Source organism: Mus caroli, chromosome 12, assembly GCF_900094665.2.
Source record: "Mus caroli chromosome 12, CAROLI_EIJ_v1.1, whole genome shotgun sequence".
NCBI classification, from domain to species: domain Eukaryota; kingdom Metazoa; phylum Chordata; class Mammalia; order Rodentia; family Muridae; genus Mus; species Mus caroli.
The window spans coordinates 82,754,476-82,768,902 of record NC_034581.1 but is presented as its reverse complement, the minus strand read 5'-3'; the positions used below and the strand labels follow the sequence as shown (position 1 = coordinate 82,768,902).

Genomic DNA, 14,427 nt, shown 5'->3' with positions numbered 1-14,427 from the left:
TTAGATCACATCTGTGTTTAGGGGACAACTAACATATCCCTGGCACTACAATTTTACTGCAGTAATGTTGGTCTTTTCTTAAAGACTGCTAATTTCTAAGCTCCANTTAACCATCAATTGTCCCTGTAGTCTCCATCTACTCTTGACAATAAAGCCAGAGACACGTGTCCGAAGGTGCCAACGTTCTGCTGTTTGCTGGAGCTGGAACTTGCCCCTTTGGTGTATTACAGTATTATTACTACTACTGATCTCATCTACCAGACTTCAAAAGATGTGCTGGCTCTAGAGTTCAGTCCACACTTCAAAGGCTTAGGCTATGGCACTCGCATGGTGTCTCAGAAATATCTGCTACTCTAGTACCTAGTGAGTCCAATGCCCTCTTCTCACCTTGTGCACCAGGAATGCATGTTGTTACAGATGTGCTTGCAGACAAAACACCTTTATATATATAATAAAATTATAAACTAAGTTTTGTTACATATAGTACATTAGTGTATGGGTAATATTTGTATGTGTGTAAAACAACCACAACACCTGTGTGAAGGTCAGAGAACAACATGAGAGATTCTGATTTCTCCATCTATCTGAGACTGTACTCAGGCAGTCAAGCATGGCAGCAAGAGCCTTTACTCACTGTGACACCCAATCTCTTAATTGTGTTGTAGTAAAATTGCTGTTCTCTATATAACCATAGGACAGTGAGGGATCATCATGGTACAAGCATCCCATATGATATGCATGTATGGAAAATGAGACTTGACTGAAGAACACATATCCATCCCTTTTTTTAAAGATCAATTTATTTATTTTATGTATATGAGTACACTGTAGTTGTACTGATGGTTGTGAACCATCATGTGGTTGCTGGGAATATGAANTCAGGACCTCCAATTGCTCTGGCTGTGCCCTGCAGGACATTTGGGAGAGCAGTCAGTGCTCTTCTAAACAGCCCCATTCCTTTCTTTCAANCCTACATCCCAAGTTTTGGTCTATGCCTATTTGATTTCCCACATTCATTATTTCAACATTGCCCTCAGTAGATTCTTTTGTCTCTCATTTACATAGAAAACCAGAAAGCAGTAAAAAGTGTCCTTTTGTTTGTTTGGTGTGGTGAATGAATTATTCTTGGAGCAGTGTGTGGTACTATCCAAAGGTGTGGTCTTATTGAATTACAGATGCATCACTGTGGAGGCGGGGCTTTGGGGAAATGTATATATACTCAAGCTCTGCCCAGGGTAAGACAAAGTAGTCTCATCTTGCGGCCTTCAACTTGGGAGGGAGAGGCAAGCAGATATCTGATCTAGGAAATCCTAGTCTGTAGAAAGTTCCAGGGCAGCCTTGAGTACAGAAAAACCCTATCTCGAAAAGAAATAATCAGCTTTCTTATGTTTGTTAGTCATCCTTCAAAGAAGATGGTACTAACCAGGTAGGTTGTTGATTGGGGTCCTGGTTATGGAATGGTCTGGAAGTACAAATAGTTTCCATTTTTCTACTGGGATAGTTTAAGCTCGGGATCAGAGGTAACCTGGCCACTACCATGGCTAGAACCTCTTCTGGGCTTCCTTGGTGACTTGGCTGCTCAGATGCTGGGGGCTTTCATTAGGTGCCTTCCCTGCCAGCTTACTTCCCTCCTTCCTTCTCTGCAAGAAAGCAAGTCCCTCTTGTTTTTGATTGTATGTGGGATTTCACTAATTGCCATCACATCTCTTGGTAGGTTGTAACCTGACTATGTGTTAGAGGTAGCAAATATTCGAGTCTTCTTCAGGCACTATGATATAGATTAGTAGGACTATACAGGGAAAGATTGAACTTGAAATGGATGCACACAAGAAAAACACCAGGGTGTTATGTGTATTGTGTGCTTATTGTAGCAATTGGGAAAAGTGTGGACTCAAAATGGCCAGGCTTGTTGTATACAATGCATTCAGTTAGCTTTCATTTATATGTTTTTAAATGTCCTTTATAAAACTAGAAATTATGGCCTGGAGAATTAGCTCAGTGGTTCATAGCATTGGCTGTTCTTGCAGAGGAACTTGTTTGTTTCCCAGCACCTGCATGGCAGCTCCCAACCATCGGTGACTACAATTTAGGAATCTGACACCCTCTTCCAGTCTCTGAAGGCACCAGGCATGTATGTGGTACACAGACATACATCCAGACATAGCACTCATACACATAAAGATGAAATGAGCCTTCTTTTATTTAAAACTATAAACAAACAATGAAAGTATTAGTTTGATGTTTATTTGTTTGGTTTTGCCTCATTTTGCTTTGCCTTTTAGGTTCATGAACTGTCCTAGCAAATGAATCTACCCTAAAGAGGAGGAACGTGATTCTTCCCAGTGGCTGCACTATAAGAGGGTGTAAAAGTCCCACAGTCTTTACATATTAAAAGTTCAATTTGGGTTCATCATTGGAGCTGCAAGTTGTTCCATCCATAAGTTCAAGGACATTGGAGCTCCAGCCACAATGATTGAGGTGGTTTGCAATGACCGTCTAGGAAATAAAGTCCAAGTGAATTGCAACACAGATGATACCATCAGTGACTTGAAGAAACTGATAGCATTTCAAACTGGCTCCTGCTGGAANAAGATCATTCTTAAAAAGTGGTACATGATTTATAAGGACCACGTGTCTCTGGGAGACTATGAAATCCATGATGGGATGAACCTGGAGCTTTATTACCAGTAGAGCAGAATTCTTCCTCCTCCTTGCCCAACTCTACCCTGCCCTCCTATCCCATCCTCCTTTGACACTGGTATAGATGGTCATTTTTAACNGTTCACATGAATAAAAACTTTGCTGCTGTTAAAAAAAAGTTCAATCCCTTTAAAATATCCAATATCTTTTAAAATTCAGAGTCTCTTAACTGTGGGCTCCACTAAAATGCCTTCTTCAGACGGAAACATACCAGGACACAGTCACAATCAAAACAAAATCAATCTTCAACCATCCAATGACTTCAATCCACTCAGGATCTTCTAGGCTCCTCCAAGGGCTTGGGTCACCTCTCCAGCTCTGCCTTATGTAGCATACACCTTGTTTTCTAGACTCCAGCTGCCTGTCCTCCACTGCTGCTGCTGTTCTTGGTGGTCATCCCATGTAAAAACACAGCAGGCTTGGAAGATCCCACCATGTATATCCAAGGGGAAGTGCTGCAGACCCTTTTTGTTCCCTGCCTGCGAAGATCTCTGGTGGGCCTCTGGTTGCAGGTGGACAAGGAGTCGGCGAAATAAATGACAGACAGATCAACAGGAGAGGTTGTGTAGAATCTGAATGTAATTGTCAAGTCGAGTATCAAAACTTTTTATACAGAATAACAAGAAAACAGGAGAGATACATCCACCAAGTTATAGTGACACAAAACATAAGGAATGTATACATCAAAAGAAGGCGGGGACCAGGCCGCTGTCACTAAGAAGGGAGCCAGGTGTAATGTTAGTCTATTGTTAAGCCCACCACCAGGGGTTCTTAGTAAATGCCTGATTTATGTTGTTTCTTTGGGCCTAGTGAAAAAAACCTGTCTCAGGGGGATTCCCTAACTCTTTTATGGTAAACCCACCTATTCGCTAGGCCATTGTGAATTCCCTTGTCTAGTTAAGACTGGCTATTGTCTCAAGTAAACACTCTGCAGACCAGCCCTGAGCTATTTTGGCTCTGTTCTTTGTAATGCCTAATTAGTTTCACTGTCTCTACTAGAAGTAAATTTGAATGTTACTGAATAGATGACCTATTCCTCACTGAATTCCTACTGAATTCTAAGTTTGTTGGCTTCAAGGATTTTCTAGGATGTTGGATTAGCTATGTCAGAATTCAATCTTTAAAGGCACTTATAATAAAATAATACTAAAAGAGAGCATGTGGATCCATACACCAGACTAACGCAGGGATAGGGTATGAGTATATGGGTTATGAGAATGCCAAGGTTCCAGGAGGTTGAGTTTCTCTGANACTCTTTGCCTGGTGAGAGCTTCCAGGCCTCTGGGCCTGTCAAGCAGGCTTCAATGGAGTGTGCATAGCAGGGAAGAACTTGAAGGGTTATANAATTCCACTGCATATATGGCTGGCTTCTGATGAAAGACTTCACATGGGTCATATAAGTGAAAATCTTGACAAACTGGCTGAAGCACTTTCCATTGCTGATCAGAAGGTTGGNCTTTTACAGTTTGCTGAATGGTCTTTCAATCTGTGAGCACACGTCAGATTACCTCAGGTCCAGAGGGACACTAACATGTGTGTGTATGGTGATGGCAGAAGGGTCTAGGTGCAGCAAAAGAGGTGTNAGGAGGTGAAGCAGCTGAAGCTGCATAAGGAGTTCCAGGGCTTAGAGGAAGTGACAGAGAAGAGTACCAGAGAAGCCCTGGTCATCAGGAAAAGCTGAAANCTGAGCATGGGGTGAGAGCCCAGATTCTCAATCTATAGCTAGGAGAGGCAGAGCAGCAGGGAGTGAAGCAGGCAGAGCAGGAGCAGATTCAGAAGGAGGAAGGCCAGGTCCATCTGCACTGCCTGTACCCCCTGCAAGAGGAGGTCCTGCAGCTCAACCAGCACCTGGATGCCTCCAGTCAGCACAAAACCTGCTGAATGTGGATCTTCTCTGAAGGAGGAGTGAGACAGGTAAGTCGATTCTTTCTTTCTCAGATAAGGTTTTTTTGTGTATCCCTGGATGCCCTGGAACTCCTATACACCAGGCTGGCCTAGATCAGATACNCACTTGCCTCTGCTTCCCAATTCAAAGACAGGAAGTAGACTGCTGTGGCTCACATTGGGCAGAGCTTGAAACAAAAAATATATATACACATATACATATATTTCCTCAAATCCTTGCCTCCACAGGGACATAACTCCTCCAACAAGGCCAAACCTCCTGATAGTACAACTGTACCAAGCATAATTCATTCACCAAACCAATAAAGCACACAAAAGGACAATTCTTTTTTCTTATTATGGTTTTTTTTTTTGATTAGTTATTCCATTTGCTTACATCTCAAATGACATCTGCCCCTCTAGGGTTACTCCTCCACAACTCCCCCATTCTATCCACCCTGTCCCCTCTCTCCTTTGCCTCTATGAGGGTACTCCCACACCCATCCACCTCCCCACTCCCGCCCCACCACTCCAGCATCCCCCTATGTTGGGGCATCAAGCCTTCCCAGGACCAAGGACCTCCCCTCCCACTGATGTCAGGCAAGGCCATCCTCTACTACTTATGTATCTGGAGTCATGTGTCCCCCAAGATGCTAGTTTTAGATTTTTTTTATTATTTTTTTAACTTTTGGAATATTATATAATTCCATTGAAAAAGTATAACGTAACAACAAAATTCTAGGCCTTTAGGCCCAGGCTTGGGAATGTGACCTTTGTGACTCAATGCTCCAAGGTATGCTAATCATAAAACAGATGGCAACATTCCTCCACTCACCTGCTTCCTGGGTTCAAAGAGTGTTAAGTCAAAGAATGTGCTATTGTTAGGGGCTCTTNGAAACTGTCTTGAGAGATAACCTGAACAATTACCAGGTATTCCTTGTGACTCCTGTAACTTTGCACTTCCTTGTGACTCTTAACTGGTATCTTTGGTATTTTCCAACAATGCCCTCTCCACTTCCTTGAGTTGTGGTTTCTTCCTTTAAATACCCCCTTATCCAGCTACTTGGGGCACCACGGTCCTCTACCCCTGCATGGTGTATGACCTCAGGCCTGAGAGCGCTCTTGAATAAAAATCCTCTTGCAGTTTGCAGCAAGACCGTTTCTTGTGAGTGATTTGGGGTGTCATCTCTCCTGAGTAAGAACGTGGGGGAGACCTCACGTTGTGGGTCTTTCACCATCATTCTCCCCTTCCAACCTATCCAATGTACCCCCTCCTTCTACTCCCTCCAAAATTCATTGCCTGTTATTCTTTTTATTATTCTCTCTATGTCTGTCTCTGTCTTTGTATCTCTCTCTGTCACACATACACATGCGCACGCACACACACACACGCAAATTAGAAAGCTCATTTCTATGGAAGATGAATTCTGCAGGACTTGTGAATTCAAGCCAGAGTCGATGATCAGTGAGATCAGCTGTGACTTCCTGCCAGAGCTGTGTTGAGAGAAAGTATAGAAGACAGCAGCATCCCTCTGGCCAACAGGCTCTCCTATGAAAATATCACCAAACTGCACACATGGGAAAAGCTAGAGGCAAGGGGCTTAGCAGTAAGGTTGTTTTATGTACCCCTTGAAACTTTTGTAGGATAGTGAGCCAACTGTTTATCAAAATAGTGTCAGATGTTAGAACTCTAGAACTGTTATCATGATATTAAGTCATTTCTCGTTGATATTGAATCCAAACTTTCTCCAGTTGTGCATTGGAGAAGGTTTTATTTGCCATTTGAGAAATAAAACCCAATTCCCCAAATTTAAATTTCAATTAAAATTTATTTTAATTATTCAGAGCTTGTGTGAATTACTTTTGCCATTGTCTCATTTTTCATCAGTGACTTTGTCATGACTAACATAAGAGAAGAACCAAAATGTTAATCTATTTTATACATGCTTATGGACAAATGGGCTTTCCAGAACTCTAGAAAGTCAGAAGCAAACACATTATTCAGGAAAACTTGAGCATTAACTTAGCATGTAAGAAAGCAAGGTCATGGTTTTTTTTTCATTTTATTATATTTAATCTTGTTTTTGACACTCCAGTCTTTATCCCCTTCCTGGTCTCCCCTCTGACAGTTCTTCATCCCATTCCTCCTCCCACTTATCTCCAAGAGGAAGTGCCCACTCCTCACCAGCACACCCCTCCCTACAAGGCCTCCACAGTCTCTGTGGTCTCAAGTATCTCAATGGTTAGGTGCATCTTCTCTCACAGAGGATAGACCAGGCAGTCCTCTGCTGTATATCTCACCTTTAGTTTCAAGAGGCCCCTCTACTCCATCCTCTGATTCTTGCCTTCATGCCTCTGCTCCTTGGGGGAACTGCTTTCAGAGGGCCTTTTAGAACCGCCATGCTCTTTTGCTTCTGCCAGAAACTTGTCCAAACCAAAAGGATCTTGCTTGAAGTGAACTGGTCCTTCTCAGTCCCTCGGTCTACAGTCTGAACCAGAAAAATGACTTCTCAGGAATGAATCAGCTGGTCCTTATCCTGGTTCTGAGATAATCACGATACATATTTTTACAAGGTCATCATGGTCTAGATTTTTACTGGGCCTGTAGATACTCTGAGCCACATCTTTACCACCTCTCCAGTCCTGATCATAAACATTGTAATTTTTGTCTTCTCCACCTGCAAATCCACTGTCCATACTCTTGGATAGGTTGAAGAGTTTTCGGCCATACTGCGTTTCATTGGAAGTTTGAGGATTGGGCACAGTAAGAGCAATGACTTCACTGATATCTCTATTTTCATTTCTCTGCGGTTTTGACTTCCTCTCATGCACTGCCCTAAAAAGGTTGCTGCTCAAGGAGAAGGAAGACCAAAGTGTGGATGCTTCGTCCCTCCTTAGGAACAAAATACCCATGTAAGAAGTTACAGAGACAAAGTTTGGAGCTGAGACAGAAGGAAGGACCATCCAGAGACTTCCCCACCTGGGATCCATACCATAATCAGCCACCAAACGCAGATACTATTGCATATGCCAGCAAGAGTTTGCTGACATGAACCTGATATAGCTGTCTCTTGTGAGGCTATGCCAGTGCCTGGCAAATACAGAAGTGGATGCTCACAGACATCTATTGGATGGAACACAGCCCCATCCCTGAATGGAGGAGCTAGAGAAAGTACCCAAGAAGCTGAAGGGGTCTATGAACAAACCAGTACCCCCTGAGCTCCTGTCTCTAGCTGCATATGTAGCAGAAGATGGACTAATCGGCCATCATTGGGAGGAGAGGCCCCTTGGTCTTGCAAAGATTATATGTCCCAGTACAGGGGAATGCCAGGGCCAGGAAGCAGGAGTGGGTGGGTTGGGGAGCAGGGTTGGGGGAGGTTATAGAGGGCTTTGTGGATAGCATTTGAATTGTAAATGAAAAAATATCTAATAAAAAATGTTTAAACAAAAGAAAGAAAGAAAGAAAGAAAGAAAGAAAGAAAGAGAAAGAAAGAAAGAAAGAAAGAAAGAAAGAAAGAAAGAAAGAAAGAAAGAAAGAAAGAAAGAAAGAAAGAAAGAAAGAAAGAAGGGTAGGTAGGTTTCTGGTCCTGCTGCCTCTCTTTTCTCCTGTCATGATGGATTTCATCCCTTTCACTTGACTCGTCATCCTCTTTTTCCACATGGGGTTTCATCCCACCCCATTGCAAGAATGTGGGGCCAAGCGATCTCTGACTGAATTACTCTGAAATCATGACTCAGAAAGAATCCTTTTTAGAAAAAAACTTCTGTCAGCAAACTTGCTCTCGCTCTGAAGAACTAATCTGAGGAGTTCTGGATTTAGCATTTATATGTGCATTGTCTGGAGCTGGGAGAACATTATCCATCTCCAAGTGGAGAATCTGATTTGAATATTTGACTTTAGATGTTTTCTCTGGTAGCTCAATAGCAATATCATCTGGTGTTATCATGTCTTTTTAGAAAAAAATTTAGACTTATATATTCTATTTTGTGTGTATGAATGTTTTCTTTGCATATATGTATGTATGCATGGGCACCATGTGTATGCCTGCTGCCTTTGGAGATCAGAAAAGGATATCAGATACACTGGAACTGGAGTTACAGATGGTCATGAGCCACAAGATGCTGGGAATGGAACTAGGTTCTCTGCAAGTGCAGTAAGAACACTCAACCACTGACCACCCCTCTCTCTCTAGCACCAACCCCTTTCCCTTCTTCTTCTCCCTCTTCCACTTCCTCCTCCTCATCTTCTTTTGTTTTTTGAGAAATACTTTTTTCTGTGCAGCCATGGCTGTCCTAGAAGCCACTCTATAGACTAGGCTTACCCCATAACTGCCACCCAAACGCTAAAGATGTGTACCACCATGGCCCGGCTCATCATGGATTCTTAACTCTGCTGGTAGTTCCTCTCCCAGATGTGGCTCTATGATCTTTGTTGTCAGCTGTATGTGTCATGCTTTCTCTCCTTTATTGCTGCTGGTTAGCTTAGATAACAGTTGCTGTTGTCCCCCTCTCCCAAGCCCCATGGTGATATAGCTGGTTTGGTTTATTTCCTCAGGATTTAGTGTCATCAAGTGTTCTCAGAGGGAGGCCACTGACATGGTGCCTGTCCTCAAGGGTAGAGTTAAAAAGTCAGATAGGGAAAGGAGATTTGTAAAAACAGGCAGTGGGATATGAAACCACTTCTGTTTACCAAGTGCCTTTTGGAGCCTATTATTTTCTTTTATGTGTTGAGGGGTAAAGACAGACTGTTTCATCTAGACCCAGCTTTGAAGGAGCCTCAGGTCATGGAGTCCACACATGCTTTCAAAAACAGTCTAAAGCCAGGCACATGTCAGGACTGCTGCCTTGGTCAGATGCAGGAGTGAACACTGGGGCCTGGGAGTCAGGAGGGGTATCCTAAGGAGGCAGGATTTGAGTGGAACCTTAAGGTTAAATAGCCAGAAGGAGGCAGGAAAGTGTCCCTGGGCACTTTTATAAATCAGTCACTAAGTTGTGCAATTCTTTTCTTTTCCTGTCTGAGGACAGTTTTATTAGAGTTTAAAGGGAAAACTTGAGTTCAGACAAGTTGTCATTTCCAGTAGCTGCCCAGAAGAGGGAGACAGAGAAGCAAAAGACAAACCCATGCTGTTTGAGTTAAGCTGGTGCAGAGGCAGCCACAGGGCAGACAAGCAGCCACATGGTGTGAATGGCACATTTAAAAGAGTAAACAAGCCAGGTTAGGCAGTGATTGTGCTCGCCTTGATCCCAGCACTCAGGTGGCAGAAGGAGGCAGATCTATGTGAGTTCTAGGCCAGCCTGGTCTACAAAGAGTTCCAGGACAGGACAGCCTGGGCTACACACAGAAAAAAAATCAAAAACCAAAGTGTGTGTGTGTGAGTGTGTATGTGTGTGTGAGAGAGAGAGAGACAGAGACAGACAGACAGACAGACAGAGACAGACAGACAGACAGAGACAGAGAGACAGAGGCGGGGTTGGGGACATACTTAGGCTCTGGCTACCATCTAAAGAAAAAGACAGTAAAGAAGAATGGTAAGTATTGAGTTTTCACCCCTGCTTGTAACTTGTGAAAATTAGAAAAGCCAGTTCTGTATTTCTGTGATACCTATAGAACTACCAAACCTGATCAGAGATTGACAAAATCCTCATTTTTAAAAAAAAATTTTATTAGGTATTTTCTTCATTTACATTTCCGGTGTTATCCCAAAAGTCCCCCTTACCCTCCCCCACCCACTCCCCTACCCACCCACTCCCACTTCTTGGCCCTGCCGTTCCCCTGTACTGAGGCATATAAAGGCATATAAAGTTTGCAGGACCAATGGGTCTCTCTTTCCACTGATGGCCAACTAGGCTATCTTCTGATACATATGCAGCTAGAGACACGAGCTCCGGGGGGTACTGGTTAGTTCATATTTTATTTCCACCTATAGGGTTGCAGATCCCTTTAGCTCCTTGGGTACTTTCTCTAGCTCCTCCATTGGGGGCCCTGTGATCCATCCAATAGCTGACTGTGAGCATCCACTTCTGTGTTTGCTAGGCCCAGACATAGTCTCACAAGAGACAGCTATATCAGGGTCTGTCAGCAAAATCTTGCTAGTGTATGCAATGGTGTCAGCATTTAGAGGCTGGTGAGATGGCTCAGTGGTTAAGAGCACAGACTGCTCTTGCTCTTCCAAAGGTCCTGAGTTCAAATCTCAGCAACCACATGGTGGCTCACAACCATCTATAACAAAATCTGATGCCCTCTTCTGGAGTATCTGAGGATAGCTACAGTGTACTTATATATACTAAATAAATAAATCTTAAAAAAAAAAAAGCCAGGCATGGTGGCACATGCCTTTTATCCCAGCACTCGGGAGGCATAGGCAGGCTGATTTCTGAGTTCAAGACCAACCTGGTCTACAGAGTTAGTTCCAGGACACCCAGGGCTACACAGAGAAACCCTATCTCAAAAAACAAACAAACAAAAAACCTTTTTTAAGAGTTATTTATTTATATTTCAATGAGTACACTGCAGCTATCTTCAGACACACACAAGAAGAGTGCATCAGATCCCATTACAGATTGTTGTGAACCATCCTCCAGTTGCTAAGAATTGAACTCAGGACCTCTGGATGAACAGTTAATGCTCTTAACCACTGAGCCATCTATCCAGCCCTTAAAGCCTCATTCACAGGGTACAGATATATAAAAACACACCGATGAATTCTTCAATCTGACAAGATTCTACCAAACCCACTGTCTCAGTTGCTTTATTGTTGCCCCTCCTGCCACACAGTTTGATGAAAGGTATCAAGGCCAACAAAAGGAGAAAAGCCAAAAACATCAGAAAGCCTCTGGGGACAGAAATCTCCCTGCATTGCAGACATTTCTCCAAGAACTGCTTGAGCCATATGAAAGAGCCCATCAATCCTGACCTCGTGATGACTTCATTCTGGGCAAGTCGTCCTCTGGGATGAGAAGCATGATCTTCCAGAACTGGACCTGGTACTGCTTCATGAGTGCGTTCCCACACAACTCCAAGAAGTCAAACANGAGAGTGGACGTCACATCTGAGAGAGGCTCCATGTTTCAGATATGTGCCAGCTATCACTTAAGCCATGAGAATGAGCCTCCTGATGCTTTCTATAGGAACACTGGAGCTGGCTGTTGGCAGCATAGAAATGGATCATCCCAGACAGGGCTTTTAGAAAGTTGTCCTCTTGTTCAACCTTGGAATCCATCACTTGGTAGCCAAGCATCCCTTGAGAATCCTCCAAAGCCATCCCTTCCTTGAAAGCTGGGTAGAAAGGAATGGAGTATGGATGCTTCTCCTAGAGGTGAGCAAGAATGAGGTCTCCCACTTTGGGGTGGAGCAGCCAGACACCAGTTGCCACCACTGCAATGGGGAATGCCGCTGCATGGTGAGAGGCCACTCCTCCTCCTCTTGTTTCACAGATTTCTCTGCCAGTATATACTGCACAAAATCAAGTCCCTTAGTGTTAAGAGTGAGGGACATGGAATGCCTGCCAGATTGGACAAGCAGGCTTTCCAGAGAGCAGGCTATGGATCTTATCAAAGAGCTCTTTCAGCTTTGAACCTGGGATGCTGAAAGATCTGGCTCACTATGGTGGTGGCTGACTTCTGCAAGTCCATACTTATCTTTGTTGTCTGAATTCCCTTGCTGCTGGTCAGGTCCTCTAAGACCAACAAACATTTGGTAGAAGCATTCTGAAGTTGCTGGCACCATGGCATCTTACTACCTTGTACCTTCCCCTGCCAGTCTTCATTGTGTGAACCTGCTGGGCTTGGGCTGAGGGACAGAGATCTGGGCAGGAGCCCCTCGCCCCTGCTACACCTGTGACTCCTGACATTTGGCCAGGAAGTACTCCTCATCCTTCTTCTTCATTTCAGAGACTTGGTGATCTCCTGCTCCAAATTCAAGAGGAGGTCCTGCATTTCCTGCAGGGCCAGGTCAGCCTCCGCTTGGTTCTCTGCTATGCGATAGCCATTCTTCAAGGTGTTAAGAATGATTCTCAAGATAAGGACACACAGCTGGTTTCCCTGGGTCTGGATTGCACCAGGTCAACATTCAGCAGGTCTATGTGCTGACTGGAGGCATCCATCTACCTGCTGGTTGAGCTGAAGGACCTCCTCTTGCAGGGGGTACAGGCTTAGCAGATGGACCTGGCCTTCCTCCTTCCTAGGCTGCTCCTGCTCTGCTTGCTTCACATGGTGCTGCTGCTGCTGCTGCTCTCCCTCTCCAAGCTTTAGGTTGAGAATCTTGGCTCTGGAGAGATGCAGCTCAGCATTCAAGTCTCCTGATGGCCCAGGGCTTCTCTGCTACTCTTCTCCATCACTTGCTCTAAGTCCTAGAACTCCTTATGCAAACTCAGCTGCCTCAGCTTCTCAAACCTCTTTAGCTCTTCAGATGCCATCTGAGAGGCCTTGCACCTTCTTCCCCTCTTGTTCCTCCTGCCACTGCCTCAGGACCTCTGTTCCTCTCATTCTGAATGCCAATTAGAAAACTGTATGCAACCTTCCACTTTGATCACAAGAAAGGACTGAAGTGCAATGGGTTTTGTTTATGGGGACTCATGTGTGCTCTGGGTTCCATATGGTGTTGAGGGTGAGGGGGGTTGTGGGGTACTTCTGACCAGAGAATTTAGTGGTGAGGATTACTATAGGCCTGAAGCAGATCCAAAGGATCGTGAGTTTTCAAAGGAATGAGCATTCTCTTGCATGTGCCCTGCGGTGTTGGGTAGGATGTGATCTATCACCCATGCAAAATAAAAAGATAGTTTGGGAAGAGGGCTGCATTCTTCCAAAACATCTTGGTAGCCACTAATGGTTGTAGTACAAGCAGTCTTTGCTGGAGTTGGGGAGTGCCCTCCTGGTTTCCTAGCAGAGACCATAGGACTGCATTGATCTTTTTTTTTTCTTTCCAGAAATCATGTAGTCACTTATTTTTGTTATATACCAGAGATATAATGAACATATTAAAAAGAAAAACTGTTTTTAAACCAACAGGTTTTTAATATGTCTCTGTTTCTTAACTCCTCCATTCAGAAAACAGGAACCACATTTTCATTACTCTGTGGCTCCTTTTCTTTTAACCTAAGCTTAGTTTAAGGACAACTTAGCTTGTACAATTATGTAACTAACTTTAATCAATACACAGTAATTCGTTTTCCAAAACGGCAATACAGAAGCTAACTTCTTGAAAACAGCTTAACACAAAGGACTTACTTTACAAAGTATAGAATATTTTATATCCTATTAACAACTACCTTCTTTGAAAATTTCTTTTTTCCAAAATCAGAAGACATTGACTTCTCTTTTTTATTTTCATTCTTTTTGGGGGTATGCCTTAGAAAAGTGAAATCATATGTAAACATTGTCAACTATTATATTTTTAAAGTCAAGATAATGCAATATCCCGTCTAAGTACTTAATTTCTGCAATTACTAATTTTTAAAACTCAAAATTGCTACCCATGTAATTTAAAACCTGCACTGTAAGATGCAACAACTTATGTGTGACAACAACTTAAAGGATAAAGTGAATGTATAGAACATGAATGTATAAAATGGCATGGCTCCATTAATACAAAAATAGCTATATTTTGTCTGACTCCAAGTGCAGACACACACATCTGTAAGTCGGCTGAGAAGTCTCAAATGCAGCCAGATGCTTAGAATATAAAGGCCTGAAGCAGGTGTGCTGGACTAGGACTTACTTCAGCCCAGGATGGCCACCTGGCAAAACTGCTGACACCACACACTCACATGCCAGAAATGAAGGGTCACAAATGGAATAGCAGGATCTCTCTCTCTCTCTCTCTCTCTCTCTCTCTCTCTCTCTCTC

At 43.4% G+C, this 14,427-nt stretch overlaps 1 protein-coding gene and 2 pseudogenes across 1 annotated transcript; 1 reads left to right on the top strand and 2 right to left on the bottom strand.

Annotated features, from left to right (window-relative positions):
* The first annotated feature begins 2,469 nt into the window (after positions 1-2,469).
* Positions 2,470-2,721, top strand: LOC110307482 (ubiquitin-like protein 5). Its single transcript, XM_021179710.2, has one exon. The coding sequence runs from the start codon at positions 2,470-2,472 to the stop codon at positions 2,689-2,691; it is 222 nt and encodes a 73-aa protein (XP_021035369.1). The 3' UTR covers positions 2,692-2,721.
* A 4,185-nt stretch (positions 2,722-6,906) lies between these two features.
* Positions 6,907-8,255, bottom strand: LOC110306566 (annotated as a pseudogene).
* Positions 8,256-11,251: 2,996 nt separating this feature from the next.
* On the bottom strand, positions 11,252-13,485 carry LOC110306565 (annotated as a pseudogene).
* Between the last annotated feature and the right edge of the window lie 942 nt (positions 13,486-14,427).